General features: G+C 38.2%; 1 protein-coding gene across 3 annotated transcripts in view; it reads left to right on the forward strand.

Annotated features, from left to right (window-relative positions):
- Positions 1–7,857: 7,857 nt before the first annotated feature.
- LOC111581369 (hexokinase-1) overlaps positions 7,858–24,749 on the forward strand; it is a 30,410-nt gene continuing 13,518 nt past the window's right edge. The window contains exons 1-10 of one of the 3 annotated variants that reach the window (XM_035956942.2): positions 7,858–8,004; positions 8,110–8,280; positions 10,851–11,013; positions 17,291–17,439; positions 20,536–20,655; positions 21,736–21,831; positions 22,047–22,146; positions 23,107–23,290; positions 24,025–24,180; positions 24,399–24,632. In XM_035956942.2, coding sequence (XP_035812835.1) covers positions 8,218–8,280; positions 10,851–11,013; positions 17,291–17,439; positions 20,536–20,655; positions 21,736–21,831; positions 22,047–22,146; positions 23,107–23,290; positions 24,025–24,180; positions 24,399–24,632 — 1,265 coding nt within the window. In that variant the 5' untranslated portion in view covers positions 7,858–8,004; positions 8,110–8,217. Of the gene's footprint in view, positions 8,281–10,850; positions 11,014–17,290; positions 17,440–20,535; positions 20,656–21,735; positions 21,832–22,046; positions 22,147–23,106; positions 23,291–24,024; positions 24,181–24,398; positions 24,633–24,749 lie in introns of all 3 variants that reach the window. The other 2 variants (XM_035956941.2, XM_035956944.2) reach the window with 2 other exon arrangements.

Genomic DNA, 24,749 nt, shown 5'->3' on the forward strand with positions numbered 1-24,749 from the left:
GTTCACAAGTATGAGGTGCCTCGTTTCTGCAAAATGATGTCTGAGCCCTAATAGTAAAGTGATTCAGAAGTGCATTAAAGTTTCTTGTTTTATTATGGTAATTGCCTTTTTCTGTGCAAACTAAATACATAAGAGACTTAGGTAACATCAGTGTAACAAAGAATAAATAGATTGTTTTTGGTTGAGATGATGAGATGGTGGTGTTTGTCAGTTGGTCCACTCATCAGTCCATTACTTTGGTCCAAAATAAAATATTTTAAAATCTACAGGGTGGTTTAAATGGTATTTGGTTAATGTTTCATGATACACAGTCAATTCAAATCTCAAACTTCCACTTGTTTCTCATGAAATTTGCTCTAAATATTCATGGCTGAATGGTTCGGTACTTTTGACTATTTTTCCCAAAACATCAGGTCAAACTTTCCCCTAGTCCACGGGAAATGCTAAAATCCTATGGACTATAAAAATTAACTGAAGACATTTGTTCTCTTTACATAATGGTCTGAAAAACGCCAACTTTGCACACATAATCAAGAGCGCAATGTGCTGCATTCATTTTCAAGAAGAAACTTGGTTGACCTCAATTACTCAGTGCAAACTTTCTGTCTGAATTCAACCAAAGCAGTCATACCATTTTAGAGATATACAGCAAACTGACACATATGTGAGACCAGAAAGCTCCCTGGGTGAATTTAACCCTTAGATTCTCCAGTGACTGGACTCTACATTCTTCCATAAGTGGGTCAAAAATGACCATTATAAGAATCAATGTGTTGGGGTTTTTGTTTTTTTTTGTTTTTTTGTTTTTTTGCCATTGCTTGTCATTTTGGTTAAGAATAACCATTAGTATTATTGTTTGTATTATATTTTTGCCCACACAAGAATGATTTCATGTTTGAAATATGTTTTTTTTTCACTTTATAGCATATTTCGAACATTTTAATAATTGATAAAGAAGAATATTACAGAACAGCAATAGAAGAATGTCAGCATCCATTTTGTTGACATTTTTCCACTCTTTTCCTCCAGCTGTTGCTGCTCTCTGTCCCTTCAAGTTTGTGCATCACCTCTTGTATGACATTATCAGTGATAAAGAGTTTGGGGTAGTAATACAAATATTACAATTTCTTAAAAAGCAATGAAGGCAACTTAAAAATGTAAATGGAATGATATCAGAAACATGTTTTTTGAAGAATAGCTGGACTATGAAATGATAAAACTTTTCAATACAAAGATATTATAGAAAACGGTCCCATCGGGTCATTTTTGACCCACTTATGCATCTAAGGGTTAAATGCTTAAATGAATGTGAATTTGAGAATTTTGAAAAGGAATTTTTGAAAAGAATCATAACTCACTGTCATTACTGAAAAATGAAAACTGTAAAAAACAAAATCACCATCTTGAAAAGACATGATTTTTCTCTAACATTCAATTAAGAGCGGTTAACGTTGTTGATGAGTAATGAGTAATTTGGAAGTGCAGATTTATTTCCTTCCAAACATCGTTTCTGCAGTTTTCTGTCAGTGAAGAGGAAATCTAGCATTGCTGTGAACTGAAAACAAAAAGTCTAATCCAACAATCTTCTTTTACGTTTGTTGAACTGAAGAGTAACACTTGTGACATGCACCGCTGGTCCTCACAAATAAGGATGCGATAACTTTCATCACTGTTTAAAATGCTGACTTCTTTTAATTCAAATACTTAAAAATGCCCTCACAATTTCCAGGAACCAAGGTAAAGTCTTTAAAAAGCATGGCATTTCATCCAAAAATACACAGATATGATCAACAAGCAGTAAATCTTCCCATGTTTGAGAAGCTGGAACCAGTGAATGTTTAATATTTTTGCCTGCTAAATCACTCTAAGGGTCATTCCAGAACTGGAGGACATTTGGCCTTCAAAATTAAAAAAAAAAATAAAATAAACCTTCTCTTTTACAATTTTCTGCTATATATTCATCAATAATAGGTAATAAACTATCAAAGGCTTGATTGGCTCAGCTTACACATCAATGGTACCATTTTTATTCCATGTTTTACTTGTTGTTTGCTAACCCTACTCTAATCACAGTAACAGGGTTGCTAATCCATGCTAATGTTAGCTTTTTCTCAGCAGTAGAAGCTAGATATTTAGCTAGCTGTTACTGTAAAGGAAAAAGAATTTGTCTTATCCTGATAACATGAGGTAGAGTGAGACATTCAATGAAGGCTGACGATATTATGAAAATATGAGAAATAGAAGAGGACATAGCTTTGCTCTACCCATTCTTTAGGAAAACTGTTTGATGATGATAATTCCAGCATTTCATGTGATTCTTCTTCTACCAGCTAAAAGGTTATGCTAGCAGGGTTGTTGTGGGACACATGCATAATAATTATTTAAACTATTATGTTGAGTAATAATTGTTACCACAATTACAAGAGACATCAATGAAAAAAATAATCCCTTAAAAAAAAGAGATTTAAATTTCATTTTAACTGTTTTATGAGATTTCATTTGGTCATCGGGGGGGTGGGACAAGAGAAAAATGGCATTTTAGGGGGAACTCCAGACTTATTTGGTATTTTAAAACGTATTTTCAAATGTTCTTTTCTCCTAGTTTTTAAAGATTTGATCTAAGAACAAGTAAATTTACATAATAACTGTATGTTTTACTGTTTTGAACATGGATTATTTGAAATTTGATGGTAAAATGTCCTCCAATTGTGGAATGACACTCAATAGCTTGTTGGTTGGTGAAAGTAATTGTCTTTTTTGTTTTTTGTTTCTTTTAATTGATAATTACAAAAAACATTTTTCTTAGTTCTGGTAAACAATTTTTCACATCAGCACACAGAGTGAATCAAAGTCTGTGAATTTCTACTTTTACTCAAACTCCTGACTAACATCTGTTATTTGATTATATTGAAAATGATTGTGATCTAGGCTGTGCTTTGTGTTGGTAATCTGAAGACTCTGTCACTGGGGGACGACAACACAAATAAAGGTCACCAGAGAAGGTCACCCTGAAGCAGCCATCACACCAGGAAGGATATTCTGAGGGGAGCGAATGAATGCTAGACCCTCCCTCTCCTCCTTTCCAAGCTGCTCTCCTGGGGCACACGGCGGGGGAAAGACAGTAAAGGGAAGCCATTATTTTCATTCTTGCACTCGCTGACTTGTGGTAGCCAGCTGGAGGTGGACAGGAGGAGGGGGACTGTTCACGGGGGGAGGAAAGAGGGACACCAGAAGCTTTGCACGTCATTGCGTCAGCAGACGTGGTTGGTTTTACGCAGAGCGAGATGACGTAGCAAAGCTCGACAGGGGAGAGTGGAGGGCTTCTCTCTGACTATGTATAGCAATGCTGTGATTTGTTGCGTCAGGCCTGATCCGCAACTCACAGAGGGGTTTCAAAGCACGTTGTTGTCTATAATGGAAAAAGGATCTTGTCTAAATGCGCCAGAAAGTAGAAAACAAATACCATTACTGCAGACAAAACACATCCCATTTGAGAAAACAGAGGGACACTCAGTGCTTTAGCTGGTTTTAGCTGCTCTCTGACACCGTTTCAAGAGCACAACAGTGATACAGCCCATAAAAATCAACTGCATTTGAACTAGAGCTTCACTTGCTGCTCAACACTTTAAGACCCATCATTGTGCAAGTCTGCCAGGACATATTCTTACATTTTTACATACTGTAGTGCAATTTTTTGGAATATTTTTTATTTGCTTTACATCAAATAACCCTTATATCCCAAGTTTTAATCATATGTATTGACTTATGTCTTAATTACTACAATAAATTGCTTAAAAGGGCAATAAACTTTTTTAAAAAAAGAAAATCGTTTTTGTTTTTTCATATATATGTTAAAATACAGAAACTGCATAGCTGTATTGCTCAAATTTGTAAAAAAGTTGCCCAATATCCTGTGATCTCATTTCTAAAGATTTTTGTTGTGTGCACTTTATTGTGTATTTTTACAAACTCATCACTGCAACAAAAAAGCGCTCTGAGACCTGGTGAATGTGTGAAATGTTAGTGCAACTCTCCAGATTTACATGCAAAAAGAATTATCAATTTATCTTATCTGGTTTTAAATCTACCAGCAATCAAAAAATTAGATGCAATCGTAGCGCCAACGTTATGCTGGACTCTATAGGGTAAATAAAGTTTACATGACCAGCTATTCTTGTCTTACTGTACTGTGTACAAGGAGCAAATAATTTTATTTTTTTATGTCTTGAGCATCTCATTCTATAGTACTACTAGGGTCAACCTGAACTTCAAATATTTTAAATAAGAATGCTATTGAGTGAGTTACCTGCAGATTTGATAGAGATAATGATAGTCATTTACCACATTAACAATGTCTAGTCTGTATTTCTGATTAATTTTCATTGAAAAAAAAATTCCTTCAAAAATAAGGACATTTCTAAGTGACCTCAAACTTCTGAATGGTAGTGTACATATGCAACATATTAAAACCATTGTTAGAACAGGCAATCATTATGAAGAACTGATTGAAGAGATTATTCTGGAACTTGAACAGGAAACAGACAAGAATCCCAGCGTTCTCTTTTTCATACGTGTATGATTCTTCATACAATATCAGTACATATGTCAAATTGACTCATTTTAAAGTTAAAAAAAAACTGCTTAAAATATTTTTTCAGTATGAAATTTCTTCTACTTGGTTTAATAAGCATAATCAACATATAAACTGAAAATGGTTCATTTTACATATTTGCATATTTAGTTTATCAACATCACTCCCTAAATTTAAAAAAAAAAGCAAAATATAAAACAAAATTTAAAAAAAAAAAAGTCATGTAAAACTATTGTATTTTATCTGTAGGTCTTTCCAATGTACATTTTAAAAAGTTTTAACGTGCATTTTTAATTGTGAATTATCCTCATTGAACCATGATCTATGAGAGGTAAAGAACACCACTGCACTAAATATTATATTATGGTATTATAGTATGGTAATGGTGAATAATGGAGTTAACCATGAGATACAAACAATGTTTACTTGGATGTTTTGGTTTCTGGATAATAAAACATGACCCAGGAACATCATTACTGTTCCTGAGAAACAAACATAACTGGAGGGTTAAAGAACTCAGATGAGTGGGTTGATGATTACACGCTCTGCACAGTTTACCAACATGCTTGGTTGAAAGCTCCAGAGAAAAGCACTGAGAGATGTCTTATGAAGGTCAGAAATGGAGGTGAGCTATTGAGCAGATTTTCCGGTACTGTTTTTGGTGCTCTGGGTGTGGCGTGTGTTGCAGGAGATAAGAAACCATCAGTCACGAGCCTGTTTCTCTAATGCAGGGGTGTCAAACATGCAGCCCGTGGGCCAAAATCAACCTGCCAGAGGGTCCAATCCAGCATGCAGGACGACTTAAAAATTACAGAGAAGACATTAATTGCAATTTTTCAATAAACGTAAGAGCTATTTTAAATTTGTCCTTTACCTTTACAGATACTCTGTGATTTGTAAGTTGTAATGTGTAAATGATAAAACGAGATGTAATATTGTTGAAATTGCACAACAATTCCAGGTTGTTCATTAATGTCTTGTGAAAGGATATGTGAACATTTTCAGAATGTACTATTTTGCACTAAAACAAAGGGAAAAATTTGGAGTTTCGCCATTTATAAGAGAATCCTTTATTGCTCCCACGCCAGTTTACTTTGCTGCAGCAGCAATAAACATAAACATAATAATAATAATGGTAATTTGTACAACATGTACGAGGCTGTCAAAAAATGAAGAATGCAGTATTAATACACTGAAAACAATAACAATACAAAGTGCAAGCTGCAGCAGTGCAAAAATTGCTCTGCAAATTTTATTAGTCCACCAAGGAAGTTGGAAGCAGTGGAGTTATATGATGATTGGCATTGGTCTGTCTGTCTGTCTGTCTGTCTGTCTGTCTGTCTGTCTGTCTGTCTGTCTGTCTGTCTGTCTGTCTGTCTGTCTGTCTGTCTGTCTGTCTGTCTGTTAGCATCATTACTCAAAAACATGCCAACAGATTTGGATGAAATTTTCAGGGAAATGATACAAGGACCAAGTGATTAGATTTTGGCAGTGATGCGGCTTATAGTCTGGATCCATGGATTTGTTAAAGATTTCATGACAACAAATGAACACTACGTCAGCTGCCTGCTGACGATCACATGATTGTGATCCTACTACAAATCCACCGCTGCGGACCACAAATTTTTTATTTTTTTCATCCTTAGGAAATCATACAACGACTGAGCATCCTTGGCGGAGTGCTGCGCTCTCTGAGTGTTTTTCCTGTTATGGTCTGAGATGATGCGGATGATACAAGCCCGGTTTATGTTAACATCAGCCAGTGATGCTGATGTTGTACAGTCTTACAGCTGAGGGTATGAGTGACCTGCGATATCACTCCTTTTTGCAGTGTGGATATCTCACTCTGAGCAAACTGAGGTAGGTTACTATGCTGTGATTTTACTGGCGCGGCCCACTTGAGATCAAATTGGGCTAAATGTGGCCCCTTGAACCAAGATGAATTTGACTTCCTCGTGTGTAGAGGGGTCCTTCCAGAATTTGAGAACATTTCACGTCCCATCCTTCAAATTTCAAATAATCCATGTAAATACTAAAACATGCAGTTGTTGTGTAAATTCACTTGTCCTGAGACCAAATCTAAAAAAAAAAAAACAAAAAACAAAAAACAAAAAAAAAACAGGAGAAAATACTGGTTGAAAATACTTTTTAAAATACCAAATAAGTCTGGAGTTTCCCCTAAAATGCCATTTTTCTCTTGTCCCACCCCCCTGATGACCAAATTGAATCTCAAATAAAAGAGTTAAAATGAAATTTAAATCTCCTTTTTGGGATTATTTTTTTCATTGATGTCTCTTATAATTGTGGGATTTTTTTTTATCAACATAATATTTTAAATAATTATTATTTATGTGTCCCACAACAACCCTGTTAGTATAACCTTTTTATCTGGTAAAAGAAGAAGAAGAAAACAGTGAATCACATGAAACGCTGGAATTAACATCATCAAACAGTTTTCCAAAAGAATGGGTAGAGCAAAGCTATGTCCTCTCTTCTATTTTTCATATTTTCATAACATTCTCAGCCTTGATTGAATGTCTCACTCTACCTCATATTATCAGGATAAGACAAATTCTTTTTATTGTTTTCCATCAGTCAGTTTGTCCTCTTGGTCAGCAGTAACATCTAGCTAAATATCTAGCTTCTACTCCTGAGAAAAAGCTAACATTAGCATGGATTAGCAACCCTGTTACTGTGATTACAGTAGGGTTAGCAAACAACAAGTAAAACATGGAATAAAAATGGTAACACTGATGTGTAAGCTTAGCCAATCAAGCCTTTGATTGTTTATTACCAATTACTGATGAAGATTGAGCAGAAAACTGTAAAAGAGAAAGTTTATTTTTCAAAGATTTTGAAGTCCAAATGTCCTCTGGAATTCTGGAATGACCCAGAGCTATGAATGAGGATATGGATGGATGGATGGATGGATGGATAGTTGGTACCTTTAAACCCTGCAGGTGATGCTGAGACATGATGACGTCACAGGGTTGCAGCCCTGCCTCTCTGCACGTCCACCTCTGGGTGCCGTGGCAACGCGCGAGACGTGCCGGCTGGAGGGGGAGGCAGGTTTATCACGCAGCTTCCTCTTCCTCACTACCCCCCTCCCCCTCTGCCGCCCACCCCTCTCTCCGCTCCTCCCCTCCTTCCTCTCCGTCGCATCCCCGGCTCAGCCAATCAGAGGGCTCGTTGGGGGCAGGGCGTAGCAGAAGCCACCATTCCTGCGCGGAGCCGCTCCATCTCCAGAGCTAACGGGCGGCTAGCACCAGCTCAGAGGGAGGAGGCACGGTCCAGCCCAGCCAGTGTGTGTGTGTCCGTGTGTTGCGGTGTTGCGTGTTTAGGTGTGTGTGTGTGTGTGTGTGTGTGTGTGTGTGTGTGTGTGTGTACGCGAGGCCGTGACTGCAGACTAGCAGGCACGTCCGCTACCGCACTCTTCTTCCACCACACTTTTTTTTCTTTCTGACCTCGCTTCGCCACCGGTGCTCAGCTTCGGACCCGCTTCTTCTCTCCCACTCCAGGGTAAAGAGGGATAAGCGTGGGGGGACAGGAGAGAGGACGGACGTCGGTGTTGCTTTTCCCCTCCTTCTTCACTCTTTCGTAGTAGCTGACAGCTCCCGGCAGGCAGGATGATAGCGGCTCAGCTCCTGGCCTACTACTTCACCGAGTTGAAGGATGATCAGCTCAAAAAGGTGAGTGACAGCAGCCGTGTCCTTTTGGAGACTTTTGTGAAGAGGTGCAGCTGCATGTTGCAATCGAGCCCGTGTGGCGAATCAGTCAGGGAGGGGAGAGGATGCAGCATTTGGGGAGTTGCAGGAGGAGGGAGTAGGCCATGATGGATTCATTTTGAGTTTATTCAGTGGTCTAGTGCTGTGGAAGTTCAGCGAGGTCGAGAGAAGATGTAGTGACACCGACCGAGCAGCAGTACATGCAAGCAACGCCGGCATCAGTTCTGGGGATTCTCCCTGATCTTTGGGTGCATATTGCATTTGGGAGAAGGTTACAGACCAATATGGAGACAACTAGTCTGACAATATCTAGCCTCCTGCAGCGCCTGCCTGTCTAAAGGCCTTTATGACCTTAGGAAAGAGTAATTTTTCCTTCACAGTTAGCAGTGCTTGACATGGATGTCCTTGAGAGGGGCTGTGGTCGGCGCATTTCAGAGCGTTAGTTGCCATGGCGTTGGAAGCAGACAGGTGTCTGTGAGGGGCTGTTGGGAAAAGTCATGAGCTCCACCATCTCCTAGTGCTTTTTCTACACACTCGCTGTCTCTTCTCTCCTGTTGATTCAATGTTCTTTTAGTAAGTCTGAAAAAAAACCTCATTAGCTGAATGTGGCCATCAGTGAAATCTGAGCATGATTACAGCCTCTGGCCACCCATAGAAACTGACCTTGGTACAAATTAGCCACCGGATGAGATGACAGGCCTACGAGATGTTCCCGGGGGGGAGTCGGTAGCAGTGGGGGTGGGATGGAAGAGTCGTGATGTCGTAGGATGATGTCACGGTGCAGCAGATGCACGTGCCTCTACTGAAGTAGGTTACTGGAACTTATAACTGTGTGCGCCAGGGTAGGAGCACTCAGTGGAAGGGTAAAAGTTCTTCATCCATGCCAATCCTGACTAGCACTGGTACATTGCAGCCATATGAAGCAGCCAACAAGTCAGTCTTGCATCTACAGAATGATGCTTGATGCAAAAAGCTGTTGCCCTGGGCTTGTGTATTTTCTGATGAAATTATACAGCAATAATTAGATACAGGAACAAACAGGCGCAGAATACACTGGATGCTATGCGATACATCTAAGGGAACATATCATGAAATGTCCTGTAAAGAGGGTTAGAAGGTGAAAATGTTAAGGCCCCTCTTGACATACAGCCTTCAAAGGGCTGATGTTAAAAGACATGAATGAAAGAACAGATTTGCCTATTTTGTTCTATTCAATAAACAACTGTAGTGTTGTATATGTACAGTATATCGACTGTTTAACTCCAGTGTTACTGTACTTTATAGGAGGAAGTAGAAGTTTCCTCTATGGAGACAGAACAACCATGGCTAGAAGTAGAGAGAACTTAAATATGTCCACTGTGTAATAAAACACAGTTAAAATGTCATAAATCACAAAAAACTGAGAAAAAAGTTGATGACTAATTTTACAAAAAACAAGAAAACTATGAGTCTCTATGTCTGTCGCTTTTCCAAGTACCCACAACTTTTAACAATATAGGAAAAAACAGGGACTTTACATCTCTAAATACTATAGATATTTTTAAAATTTGCTTTCAGACTTGCTTTCTGTGAACACTTCCTACATTTCAGCTGAAAATCCCAGAATTTTTGTCATGTGACCGTTTTTCACAGCTGAGTAGCTCACAGTTTACTAGAATTTTTAAAATTTTTTTCGTACAGAATGTGGTTGAAGCAAATTGTTTATTTTTGGCAGTTTTTTAAAAGCGAGGCATATAGAATAGACGCAAAATTGTAAAAAAAAAAAAAAATTGAATCAATCATGAATTTAAAAGAAAGTTACATTTCTTTGATTGTTTTTTAAAAAAACTGAAATCAACAAAGTCAACTTGAATAAAATTGTGAAAATGTGTTGGTTCTTAGAGAGATGAATAATAATGTCGTACAGAGCGGCTTAATAAGAAACAACTGTGTGACAGAATAGACGTCTGGGCTGGGGTGTGCCCCATGTCATGCACTGTGTGATAATATAATAATAACAAAGAATTCCCTGTGCAAATACTCCTTAACAAGTGTTTCATTAAATAGATAAATAATTCTGATAAAACTATACAATGTGGTTATTTCTGATATAATTTGCTTTATTAATAGTTGCATTATTCTGTCTAAAATACACGACTGTTCAACAGCTTGGAGTCACTTAGAAATGTCCTTATTTTTGAAAGACAAGCAGTTTTTTTTCAATGAAGATAACATGAAATGAATCAAAAATCCAGTCTAGACATTGTTAATGTGGTAAATGACTATTCTCGCTGGAAACGGCAGATTTTTAATGGAATATCTCCATAGGGGTACAGAGGAACATTTCCAGCAATCATCACTCCTGTGTTCTAATGCTACATTGTGTTAGTTAATGGTGTTGAAATTGATGGTTCCAAAACCCTTGTGCAGTTATGTTAGCACATGAATAAAAGTGTGAGTTTTTATGGGAAACATGAAATTGTGTGGGTGACCCCAAACCTTTTAACGGTAGTGTATTTCTGAGAACCTTTCTTTTGTGTATACCCTTTTTGCAGATTGATAAGTACCTGTACTCCATGCGATTCTCGGATGAGACGCTTAAGGACATAATGAACCGGTTCCGCAGGGAAATGGAGAACGGGCTCGGCAATGATACCAACCCTACCGCCACCGTGAAGATGCTTCCCACTTTCGTAAGGTCCATTCCTGATGGATCAGGTAGGGTGTGAGTGCAGGGTCTCAGGAAATAGTTTGACATTTTAAAAGTCTGGATTGGGGTGAACATGATAAATAAGAAGAAACATTCATGAATTTTCCCATTTACACATTCAGTGTTGTAGCTTAATAGTTTTGCTGCTTAACCAAGAGTGTGCCGTCTTTGTTATATACATTCTGTCCATACTGTAAGTGTGTTCAAGCACAGCCTGATGCATCCTGATCCTATCTGTCCATAAAAAATGTGCTGATGTGTTAAAATGGTCAGGCCTGTTCTGTGACATAAGCCTCTTTGTGTTTGTGCTCTGGATTTGGACTCAGTAGATCACTATTGTTTTAGCCTGGGCCAAACGGGTCAAACTGCCTGATCACACACTTCTCAAAAACATACAAATGTTGTCAGAAAAAACTCATGAGGTCACTTTAATTTATTAGGATACAATTAAATGATATTAAATGTTTATGATAGTAAGCCAGGGGATTGTCCTTACCAGCTAAGGCTAATGCCAGACAGTAGTACCACACTAACTGCATCAAAAAGAGGGTTACAGAAATGCAACTAGTTCTGTGAATGATATTCTAATTAAGGTTCAGTATACTGAAGTTGCAGGGTAATTAAAACTTGTAATAAAAAGAGGTCGACGTTGAAATTTAAATATCACAGTCTTGTATTTCCACTCTTGAGTAATCCATTGCTATGCCATCAAAATGTGTGTGTACACAGTAGTAAGTATAAATTAAAATGGTAAAGCTATTAAAATAAAAGACAAAAGTATATTACAACCATATCAAAATTTTTTTTAATAATGAGGCTGCAGTATTTAGGTAATGAGAGATGACCTTGCGTTGAGCACAGGCGTGTGTTATGCATGTATATGTTAAGTACAGACACCGAATAGACCTAAATATGTAGCGGGTGTTGGGAATTGATGGGACTCAGAAACACCCCCACAATTTAATCAATTGTGCCTTGTATCTTGTCCAACAAATAAGTCCTGATAAGTCCACAGCGGTAGATTTGTAGTAGGATCACAATCATGTGATCGTCAGCAGGCAGCTGACGTAGTGTTCACTTGTTGTCATAGTTACAGTGACAACGTGCTGCTATCTCTCAATGATACAGAAATCTTTAACAAATCCATGGATCCAGACTATAAGCCACATAATTGCCAAAATCTAATCACCCGGTCCTTATGTCATTTCTGACCTTCCCTGAAAATTTCGTTAAAATCTGTGAGTCTATTTTTGAATAATGTTGCTAACAGACAAACAAGTCAACACTGATCATCACATAACTCCTCCGTGTTCCTCAGCGGAGTAATAAAAATATAATACAACCATATCAACACAGAATACAATATTTAAGTAACAGGAAGTAATGTGACTATGTTTTAATGTCAGGTAACTTTAACATTATTATAGCTTACAGTAATAAAATTACAGGGAAAATGTGACATTTACAGCCTAATGAATTCCTCCCCCAAAGTCAAGTTCTTTCTTCATCTATATGCAGACATTCCAAATTTTCATATGGCAAATGTCCTCTGAGAAAGCACAACACCTCTTGTTAGTTAGCAGTATCTGTACACCGAAATAACACGAAGCACCTCTCAGCACAGACTGAGGGCTCAACAACACCAATGCGGTGGGACAGGCCACACTGCCCAACTCCCGCCTTCTCTCACAGTATAAATAGCCTCAGGTTTCGACGGCTACATGAGGTTGGAGAGATCAAGCAAAGGGCAAAGTTGAAGCCGTGGTGGCAGCTAGAACTGATAAACATTTGAAGGCCAGGTCGGCAATGACGAACCCGAAGGGAAGCATGACCACAGCAACAAGAGTAAAGGCTAGCCTCTCCTCCACTGCAACCTATAGCTTCAGTGAAAGTTAATCTCTTTCCTCAGAGCAGACGTCTTATATCTCAAAGGAAAATGAGTAAATGAAATCATGACTAAGCACTAATGATAATAGATTACAGTAGTCTTTACTGTGAAATAGGATTAGACTAGTTGTAAAAGCTAATGGATATAAAAATGTAGACAGATCAGCTTTTCCTCAAGTTTCCTTTGCTAAATCTCAAGAATTCGACTTTGGAGATTTTGAACTCTAACAACAGAGAATTCTTTGAGCACCATGATCAAAACTTGTTTCTTGGATTAAATCTTTAGTGAATCCTTTCCAGGTTGGTATTCAATCCTTTTAGGGGAAGGTAGACCCTTGTAGTACTAAAAACTCCTGTTCGGCGATTCAAGTAAAGATGCATTAAATAGTTATTGACTTCAAAAAAAGCAGCAATGTATTGTAACAAAATTAGGGTTTTGCATAAGAACAATTACTTTGAATGAGTCTGACAAAAAAATCTTATCAAAGTCCATCTATTAGCTTTTCAAACAGCTTTCAACCACATCTCAAAGCTTTGGCTTTTGCAGATGAAGTTTGCTAATTTATCATGAAGGCTTGTCTGTCGCTATGTGATCGTAGCTTTGGTCAGGTGCTAAACTTCTTTTGATTTCTGCTCACCAACCAGATATCTTGCCCAAGCAATAGCCCATCAAGCTTGACTTGGCTGTGCAAAGCTACATTCAATGGCTTAGTTTGTTTGACTTCAACAGTTGGTGAATACTGTACCATTCAAAAGTTGGGGTCACTTAGAAATGTCCTTATTTTTGAAAGAAGATAGCAATGAAGATTCAATGAAGATAGCATTAAATTAATTAGGAATACAGTCTAGACATTGTTTATATGGTAATTGTGAATACAGCGCTCATCTGGACAACTGGAAATAAAGCAGACAGTGTCCTGTTGATCTGAAGCTGTTAGTCACTGATTAAGAACGATTCTACACAGGGTTGGGCTGCAGGACATGTACTATACAATGAAACAATAGAAACCGGTCAACGGTCATTGATTTTGCAATATCAGGTATATTAGTCTGATATGCACAAACATGAATGTCTCATTTTACAGAGAATGTTACGAAAAATGGAGTAATTTAGAAAAAAGTGTCATCATACAGTTTGTCCAGCAGAGCAGCACATGTAGCTGAGCAGACAGCAGTGTGGAGTCTAGCTTTGTCTTGTTACAAACTAGTTTCAGACATATATTGCTGGAAATTTAATAAACAGAGGTCCCATCACTTTTCTTTTTCAGTGTAACTCAAACATGCTATATATATATATATATATATATATATATATATATATATATATATATATATATATATATATATATATATATATATATATATATATATATATATATATATAGCTACACTACCATTTTAAAGTTTGGTGTCACTTAGAAATTTCCTCATTTTTGAAAGAAAGGCATTTTTTCAATGAAGATAACATTAAATGAATCAGAAATCCAGTCTATACAATGTTAACGTAGTAAATGACTATTCTAGCTGGAAACGGCAGATTTTTAATGGAATATCTACATAGAGGTACAGAGGAACATTTCCAGCAACCATCACTCCTGTGTTCTAATGCTACATTGTGTTAGCTAATGGTGTTGAAAGGCTAATTGATGATCAGAAAACCCTTGTGCAATTATGTTAGCACATGAATAAAAGTGTGAGTTTTCATGGAAAATGTGAAATTGCCTGGGTGAGCCCAAACGTTTAAACAGTATTGTATGTAGTGTTATCAGCAGTGCAACTAAATTCACTTTATTCATGTCTTGCTAAAGGCGTGAGCAATTCAAAGTCCAACATTAAGCCAAACATAATCAGTACTTTCAATCTCTAGCTTGCTATGGCTCAGCAAACAGTGCTCTGTGGTCAGTGTGGGAAGACTGAGAAAGACATGGATTCCTCGACAACTAAGTAAGGAAAGGATAGTTTTTACCTTGCTGACATGTTTCGACTACATCTGCAGTCTTTCTCAGAGAAGTATGAAACAACAAAATGAATACAATCCAACTACAATGTGACTACTCCTTAAGCTGCTCCCTCCCTGACTGGCTCTTGTTTTTGGAAATGGATCCTTTGCAACTGAGTAAATCCCTTAAAACGTAGAAAGACCACAATTCTGCAGTCTAATATAGTCTATAGTTCCAGAGTCCTCGTTTAACTGAATTTCTACAATAGAACATAAACACTTTGATTTTTCTTATGGTAGTTTATCATTGACAGGACTGGAATACAAACAGCCTTGCCACATATGCAGCCTTGTCTCATCTGTGATGGGCTTCATTTTCAAATTACTGCGATGGACATGGAAAAATCCAACATGTACGGAGAAAAACCAGGAAAGTAGCATCACAGCTTAAACACACAGGCTCCGAGTTTAAATTAGGACAGGGGCTACATAATGGACACATGCTCTGCTGCATGTCAGTAACACTTCTATATGTCAGCCCAGTCACATCCCATTCCAGTCAGGTCAAGAGGATAAATAGCTCGATAGTGCAAACACCACAGTCATGGCGGCACTAAATGTGGAACATTGTTCTGTTGAGAGGCAGGGTGTGCTGTCAGGTAAACGGTAAAAAAGGAGAATTATATATTTAGAGCATATACCATGTATGCATGTTTAAAATAATGGGTAATATACTGTATTATAAGTAACAAGTTATGTGGTTATTTTGTGATTAACTAAATTAAACTCACTCCATATTTAATATTATGAGAAAACGCCTCTCTGGAGGATCAGTTTCCATTTAGGCTTCTTGCCTGGCGTGACACAGTATCTCCACACCTAGCAGGCAGCTCTGATCACATAAAAGCGTTGAACAAAACTAGCTGTAGTACTTTCTGAAATTAAGTTAACTTGTCTGTATGTCTTCACTTTCTGAACAGATATTTTCAGTTTCATGTCCATGGTGTTTTTTTTAGTGTTTTGGTCAGACCTTATAAGTATTTAGTTTGTTTTGTTCTAAGCCTGACACACAGATCTAGATTCAAACAGACAGCGTGTGTTATGCATGTGTATGCTATGTACGGATACCTAAATATGTAGCACAATTTAAACAATTCAGATAATCAGTTCCTTGTATCATTTCCGATGGATCAGTCCCGATAAGTCTGCAGTGGTCGATTTATAGTAGGATCTCAGTCATGACATGATTGTCAGCAGGCAGCTGACGTAATGTTCACTTGTCATAGTCACAGTAACGCCATGCCACTATCTCACAATGATACAGAAATCTTTAACAAATCCGTGGATCCAGACTATAAGCCGCATCACAGCTAAAATGTTGCTAACAGACAGACAGACAAACATACACCAATCGTTATATAACTAAATTATAAACATTTATCTTTTTGTTGTTTTTTTTTTGACTGTCAGGTTGCAATTTATAGTAGTCACTGGTCTATGGCAGACATCTATAAAGCTAAATTTCTTGTCAGTGGCATATCAGTGAATGAGAAACGACGATAGCGGTCAAGCACTGGCAACGACTGCAGTGTTACCTTCAATGGAATAAAAACAACTAAAAAAAATCTCACACCAGAACTGGCATTAACACTTCTGGGATCCTGAAGAAACAGTCAAAACCAAGTGAAAAACACTCACAAACCATATTTTATATCTCCTCCATAGGGAGACATTCTCAACCTTTGGCTCATACATGCCTTTCAAACCTTTTGGATAGCAAGGCCCTTCCTGAAATCTACATTTTGGAAGTTACTTGGCAATAGCATAATCTAATTTTAAATAGCTTGATTGTTGTTTTGCTAATCTCTGCCTCATATTCAGGTGGCAATCCATGACATTTTGATAGAAACGTTAGTTTTACAAATGTGGGTGATTAGGTTAAAATCCTGCTGAGAGTCATCTGGCACAGAGAGAAACAAAGCACTCGGTTTTGTGGTTTGGTTTAAATACACTGAGGAAAAGATGTGGTTCTGATGAGCTGTGATAGCTACCATGACTTACACAGATCTGGAACAGTCTTCCATTCTCCATAAGGGAGTGTCCCACGTTACCAACCTTCAAAACTCACCTTAAACAGTGGCTGAAAGTGAACCATTCTTGTGACCACTGACCTTTCACTCCCTTGTGTACTTTTTTTAATGTGCTTTCATTGTGACCTATTGTCTATATGTTTCACTCATGTTTTTTTGTTTGTTTGTTTGTTTGTTTTTACCAGCCTAGCGACTGCGGATGTAAATTAGCAAATAAATACCATACCATTCCCTTTCATGGCAAACTGAAGGGCTCCACCTTTTTAATTGTTTGACAAGGGAGCACCTGGAATTTGCAAGTGCAAAGAAACACTATCAGAGATTACTATTTTAAAAACTAAATGTCTGACTGTATTCTCAATCTGGCAGAAAAGGGCGACTTCATAGCCCTGGATCTTGGGGGGTCGAACTTCCGGATCCTGCGTGTCAAAGTGACGCAGGACAAGAAGCAGCCGGTTCAGATGGAGAGCCAAGTCTATGAGACGCCTGATGATATCATCCACGGGAGCGGGACAAGGGTAAACACACATACATGTCTACTGTTTTCAGATTTGTACATGTAATGTTATCCCTCTAAACCCCACGTAGCTTCTGGGCCTTTAGTGCCTTTGTCACAATTTTACACTCCTCATTTTTCACTGCAATATAAAGTCCTGCACCTACCACAAACAATACAGCCACGTCTAAAAGAAGCGAGAACTCAAAAATACCTTTTCTGCATTTTAACACAGTTATAATGCCATACATCTTTTGGGCTTTTATTATATTACATGGAGACTCCGCTGTTCCCATCATTACTTATTTTACAAACGCTAAAAATCCTGGAATCCACATGTATAGTGTTTTTTCAACACTGGAAGAAATGGTGGCTCTACGTACACTACTGATCAAAAGCTTAGGAACACCCAAATTTTTCCATTTTTTTAATTGGAAATTATGCATGTTAATGTCTCATTGTACTCGTATTTTTTTGTTTGCTGTTATTTGTTACACTCGTGGCATTCTTTCCACAATGGAAATCAAATATTCTTCAGAAAGTTCTTCCCAACTCTGTTGCAGAAGTTCCCATGAATGTGTGGCTCTTGTAAGCTGCTTTGCTTTCACTCTTCTGTCCAGTTCATCCCAAACCAGCTCCATGGGGTTTAAGTCTGGAGACTGTGCTGAACACTCCATGTTTTCAAGTTTCCCATCTCGTTCTTTTTTCCTGAGGTAGTTCTGGCATAGCTTGGACTTATGTTTTGGGTCATTATCTTGCTGTAGGTTGAACCTCTGACCAACTAGGAACATACCAGAGGATACTGCATGGTGCTGCAGAATGCTGTGGTAGATGTTTTGGTTCAGGGTTCCTCTCACTCTGTACAATCACAGACCCTGGATCCAGTAAAACAGCCTCAGACCATCACACTTCCTCCTCCATGTTTGACAGTTGATGTCACATACTGAGGAACCATCCTTTCTCCTACTCGACAGAGTACAAAAGTCCTGCGTGATGAACCAAAGATTTCAGATTTTGATTCTTCAGTCCATAATACCTTCTTCCAGTCTTCAGTAGTCCATTGGTGGTGTTTCATGACCCAGACAAGCCTCTTTTTCTTCTTCTGATGTCTTAGCAGTGACTTTCTTGCTGCAACTCCACCTGTCAAAGCTGCAACTCCAAGTCTTCTCTTCACAGCTGAAACTGAGACTTCTCCCTATGACCACTATTAAGCTGTGTTTGAAGCTGTTGTCCTGTGAGCCTCCTATCACCAAGCTGTTGACTCTCAGAAACTTGTCTTCTGATTCTGTTGTGGCTTTGGGTCTTCCAGACGTCTTCCTGTCAGAGTTTCCTCCAGTTTCTGAGCCTTTTGATGGTGCAGAAAACTGTACTCAATGACACCTTGACTTTCTAATTTCTGTGTAGGAAATATCTACATTTTGAAGTGTTATGATGGTCTGTCTCTCTTCTATTGTTAATTGCCTTTTCCTCACCATTTTTATTGCAACACACTACTTTCTCCAGTACAATACTGTTCAAATAATGCTCTGGAGGGTTTGGTGTCACGGTGTGTTCCACCACTACATTTATGCAGACAGATGGGGCTGTAAGTAATCAAGAAACGTTGGGACACCTGTAGGATTTGGTAGCACCAACTTTCAAGGCTTGATCAACCTCCATTGCTGCAGAACAGCTTTAAGTTGTTAACCCATTTCTTGTTACCTGAAAAAGGCCTTTTTGGATAATTCTGAAATATACATTATTTTTCAGTTTTGGGTAACCTTACCTTTTTTTAACCTCTGGCAGTTCACCACTTACCTTTGAACCATTTCAAGCTATTCGTTGGACTTGAACTACTTGAATTTCAATTTTTAAAAAATGGAAAAATTGGGGCATTCTAAAACTTTTGACCAGTAGTTTATATACTATAGATATTTTACTACTTTATTTGTTATCATATTTGTCTCCTCTCTGCTCTTTGTAAACACGGCCTGCAGTTCAGCAAAAAAGCCCTAGAACTTTTGTCACATGATAGCAGCTGAATTATTAATGTCCTCTCGGATGCTCTGAGGAGTCTAGAATTGTTCCATGTTTTACAGGATATGGTGCAAATTGCTTGTATTTGCCATTTGTTTACACTGGGACACTTGGAATAAAGTGATTTTGATAGTATTTCAGTGTTTGCATCTGCCCTGCACACAGAGCTTAGCTGTATTTAAGGTCACTTTGAAGATCATTTTGTGTAATATAACCTCCTCTGTAACGCTTAAATTAAGGGGAGCGATGTCACAACCTGCGCTGACCCACAGCGAACTTGTAGAGAACAGCTGGCAGTCGTATTGTAACGCGATAACCAAAACATGTGCCACTGTCTGGGCAGTTTGATTGGTTCAGGGCATGACTTACACAGACAGAACAAGACAGATGCTGTTTAATGAAATGTTGAAGGGACAGCTGGCCGTTAATGTAACGTGATACACCAGCAGGTTCGTTAACAAAGAGTTGCTTCTGCATTGGGAGAGATTTTGTAAAATACAACATTTTGAACAGACTTTAACAGGGTTTTGTTAGTTTTTTCCATTCTAAGGTTATCCAAATGATAGTAGTTTAAACGTAAATTAAATAATGCTGAGTTTTAATTGTTTTGAATGAATACATTTGAGGCTGTCTTTGTTTTCTCTGCAATATAACAAATTTTTACCAACTTACAAAGTTTTGTAGTTTACAGAATTTTCACCTTCATATTAGCTCATTTATAGGGAATTATAGCAAAGTAAGGGATGAAGTGTTACCAAAAATAAAATGAAAATATATTAAAATGAAATAAAACGATCAGGTGGTAGACATGGTACAGTATGTATTATGTTTTTTTTCCTTCTTTCAAAAAACCTGCAATTATTTGTTGTTTTAAAATACAAGCAAGTTTAATAGAAACCTCAACATGCATCTGTCATTATTTGTAGCAAATGTGACATTACTTAAATATTTGTTTCATTCTTTTTCTACATGAAGGTACAGGGAGGTACGGGGCAAGAGAAAGCACAGCAAGAACTTAAAATAACAAAGATAATGTTAGATGCTAGTAAAAATTGTGTTTCCTTGGTATTCTAAAGTGTAAACGTCTCTTTTCTGTCTGCAGCTCTTTGACCATGTTGCTGAATGTCTGGGTGACTTCATGGAGAAGCAAAAAATCAAGGATAAAAAGCTTCCTGTGGGATTTACGTTCTCCTTCCCTTGTGCCCAAACCAAACTGGACGAGGTAAACACTTTTAAAGACTAGAAAAGCACTCAGAGAGCGCAGTACTCCGCCAAGGCTGTTCATTCCCCCATTTGGCATTGTCAGAAATGCAGCATATTTTTTAAGAAATGCAGCATTTATTTATTAGTTATTGATGATCAGAAATCATGGCAACATAGAATGTGGCCACTTAATATAGACGTACCCACAAACAAAATGACCCTGCGCTGAGCGCAGGCATGTGTTATGCATGTGTATGTTATGTACGGATCCCAAATCATGTGACCAAAATATGTAGCAGGCGGCAGGAATTGATGGGACTCAGAAACACCCCCACATTTTAATCAGTTATTCCTTGTGTGATTTCTGATGGATAAGTCCCGATAAGTCTGCAGCGGTCAATTTGTAGTAGGATCACAATCATGTGATCGTCAGCGGGCAGCTGTGGTAGTGTTCACTTGTTGTCATAGTTACAGTGATACCGTGCCACTACGTCGCAGTGATACGGAAATCTTTAACAAATCCGTGGATCCAGACTATAAACTGCATCACAACCAAAATCTAATCACTTGGTCCTTGTGTCATTTCTGACCTTCCCTGAAAATTTCATCCAAATCCGTTAGTCAGTTTCTGAGTGGTGCTGCTAACAGACAGACAGACAGACAAAGCAACACTGATCGTCACATAACTCAGATGCCACAGAATAAATATGCTGGGTAGGTAGGAGTTTACAAGATAACAAGGTCAGTTTTTGATCACGAGTTGTTGAGATTAAATACTAATTTCTACAACATTATTTTGCATGTCTTTGCCACTGTTTCAAAAATGTTGTAATTGTTTGTGAATGCAGGACTGTAAATTACGCAATATCTTTAGTAGTGTTTTGACAGCATCTTGTCTTATTTGTAATACATAATTATGTGCTTTTTCAGGTTTTGTCTACAAGTTGAACATAGTAGAAATGCCCTCCTTTAGAAAGAAGTGTGAGAAAATGTGTTTGGTGTTGCTGTGAGTGGAATAGCAACAGACAGACGTGTCAGACTCGCCAAGTCCGTCTAACAGTAATTTAAAGTTAGCCTCATAAAAGTGCTTGTTTTGTAGGCCGTCTTAGTGACATGGACAAAGAAGTTTAAAGCCAGCGGCGTAGAAGGTGCGGACGTTGTAAAGCTTCTGAACAAAGCCATCAAGAAAAGAGGGGTGAGTTTTTATTTTAATTTTATTTCATAGCAGTATTTTATTTCCAAATGTGGTTTAAAAAAAAACAAACAAACAAACATGTAAAGTTGAAATTCCTTTTGCAAAGACAAAATTAAGTTTGGACCACGATGGAAGTCCAACCTTTCCAGCCTCTGACTGATCTGTGCCTGCAATTTTTGGTTTCATTTTGAGTTCAACATAATCTTGTTTTCCAGGATTATGAAGCCGACATCATGGCAGTGGTGAATGACACAGTCGGCACTATGATGACTTGTGGATTTGACGATCAACGCTGCGAAGTGGGAATCATTATAGGTGAAAACTCACAATGAGTTTGATTGTTTATTTATTATTGTACAAATGTCCAGCCTGTATGGGCTTAAAAGAAACCACTCAAAAAACAACAAAAAAACAGAACCTGCATTATTAGAGACAAAATTGGGTAACTGCTTAACCCTCTTTATATATATATATATATATATATATATATATATATATATATAAAAAAAAAAAATTTATTTATTTTTTTTTTTTTTTAAAAAAATACATTTTCCTCACTAAGGCTGTCAAACATAAACTCAGTCTAATCATTTGGCCACAGTGCAGCGCTAATAGAGTACGTGGGGATTGAGAGCCTTGTTTAAGATTGGTAATGAAGAACAGTCAAGCTAAGCCAAGTCAAGCCATCTGTGCCTATTGCAAAATAGGTTAGCTGTAATGAAGCAAAATGCAGTAAAAACATGAACCACCACAGATATGGTTCTGTATTTAAGAGAGAGCTCCTGCAAAGGTTGCATCACAGTCCTGTCACAGTGTGCTGACAGCGTAAAGAGGCACAAATTCATCCCAGAGGACCCTTAAGATGTCAGAGTAGAAAAACTACTTTTCCCATCAATACTCCCTATACCACATCCACCACAATACCACAAACATCTGTGGCCTCTACTTTTAATTTCAAAGTCTTTCCGGTTCAGTGTTCATTGTTTTTAAGAGTCTCAGACAGGCAAAAACAAAGTATATTACTGTGGGAAGCAAATACTACTTTGCTAAATTCCAGGATAGACTGTTAAATGCTTGTGTCAGAACAGTCTTACTTTGGGAATACACAGAGTAAGTGTAAAGCACCTCACAGTACCATGAACACATCTCTACATGTGGGGGCGCCAAAGGTTTTCCCAACGGCACCATGACATTATTACAACAATGCACTCTGCCTACTGAGCTCCACAGAGAAAATACCATGTACAGGAGTCATGCTGCTGTGCGACCTTTCAGGAACGGGAACAAACGCCTGCTACATGGAGGAGCTGCGTCACATTGACCTGGTGGAAGGAGACGAAGGCCGGATGTGCATCAACACCGAGTGGGGTGCCTTTGGGGACGATGGGTCCCTCGAGGACATTCGCACAGAGTTTGACCGCGAGATCGACAGAGGTTCTATCAACCCAGGAAAGCAGCTGTAAGATGTTTCTTTAACTATTTAGTTTTTGTGCCTTTCATTTGTAATGCTTTTCACAATCATTTATAATGTTTTATACGTCTATAATGTCTATAATGATGCATATCAGCTTTGTCTATACACTGCCGTTCAAAAGTCGGGGGTCACCCAGACAATTTCATGTTTTCTATGAAAACTAACACTTTTAATCATGTGCTAACATAATTGCACAAGGGTTTTCTAATCATCAGTTAGCCTTTCAACATGATTAGCTAACACAATGTAGCATTAGAACACAGGGGTGATGGTTGCTGGAAATGTTCCTCTGTACCCCTATGTAGATATTCCATTAAAAATCAGCCGTTTCCAGATAGAATAGTCATTTACCACATTAACAATGTCTAGACTGGATTTATGATTCATTTAATGTTATCTTTATTAACTAATTTATTTCTAAGTGACCCCAAACTTCTGAACGGTAGTCTACTTATGTAGTTAAAGTACTATTCTTGGATACCTTGGGATTTAATGCTGTCATGATTCGTTGTAATGTTTTTGTATACACACTGCTCTAGAAAAGACTTCTTGAAGTGCAACCATAAGATTACTGCAGAAACAGCAGAAGCGGTTACAGACTTGTCAATGTGCTAAGGAGCAGTAGCATGCTAATTCCCGCTGTGGGCCTTTTGAAGTGAAGATGAACTGACAGATAACTGTTCTACCTTGTCAAGAAATGCTGCTTTCTCTCTGGCCAGGTTTGAAAAGATGGCCAGTGGGATGTACATGGGCGAGCTGGTCCGACTCATCCTGGTCAAGATGGCCAAAGAAGGACTCCTATTTGAGGGAAGAATAACACCTGAGCTCCTGACGAAAGGGAAGATTGAGACTAAACATGTCTCTGCAATTGAGAAGTGAGTGAGAATACAATACAAAAAACACAGAAGAAAAAAGATCTTGCTTCTGTTGGGAAACGCTCTTTGCACAAAATGTGCCACTTGCAAAGCTTGAATTAAGTTCTTAAGGTGACTTTACAATAGATTGTAAAAAAACAGTAATAAAAAAACTAAGTGTTCACTGCCATTTCACAGCAGAGTTAGGGGTTTGTAACAGAAAACAACTGTCATTTTAGGACTAAAGAAGGGTTGAAGAAATGTATGGAAATCCTGACGAGGCTCGGAGTGGAGCCTTCAGATGAGGACTGTCTGGCCGTGCAGCATGTGTGCACCATCGTATCCTTCCGCTCAGCAAATCTAATTTCTGCAAGTCTGGGAGCCATCCTCTCTCGCCTTAAGGAAAACAAAGGAGTTGCACGCCTTCGCACCACAGTGGGCATCGACGGCTCTCTCTACAAGATGCATCCTCAGTGAGTATTCCACGAGAAAGAAACTGAGGGAGAGTAACAAACACTAACATGCCCTGCTACATCCTGAACACTGATATCTTAATGTTTGCCTTTATGTTGCTTCAGAACCAAGATAAG

Source organism: Amphiprion ocellaris, chromosome 4 (genome assembly GCF_022539595.1).
Source record: "Amphiprion ocellaris isolate individual 3 ecotype Okinawa chromosome 4, ASM2253959v1, whole genome shotgun sequence".
In the NCBI taxonomy this organism is placed as follows: Eukaryota; Metazoa; Chordata; class Actinopteri; family Pomacentridae; genus Amphiprion; species Amphiprion ocellaris.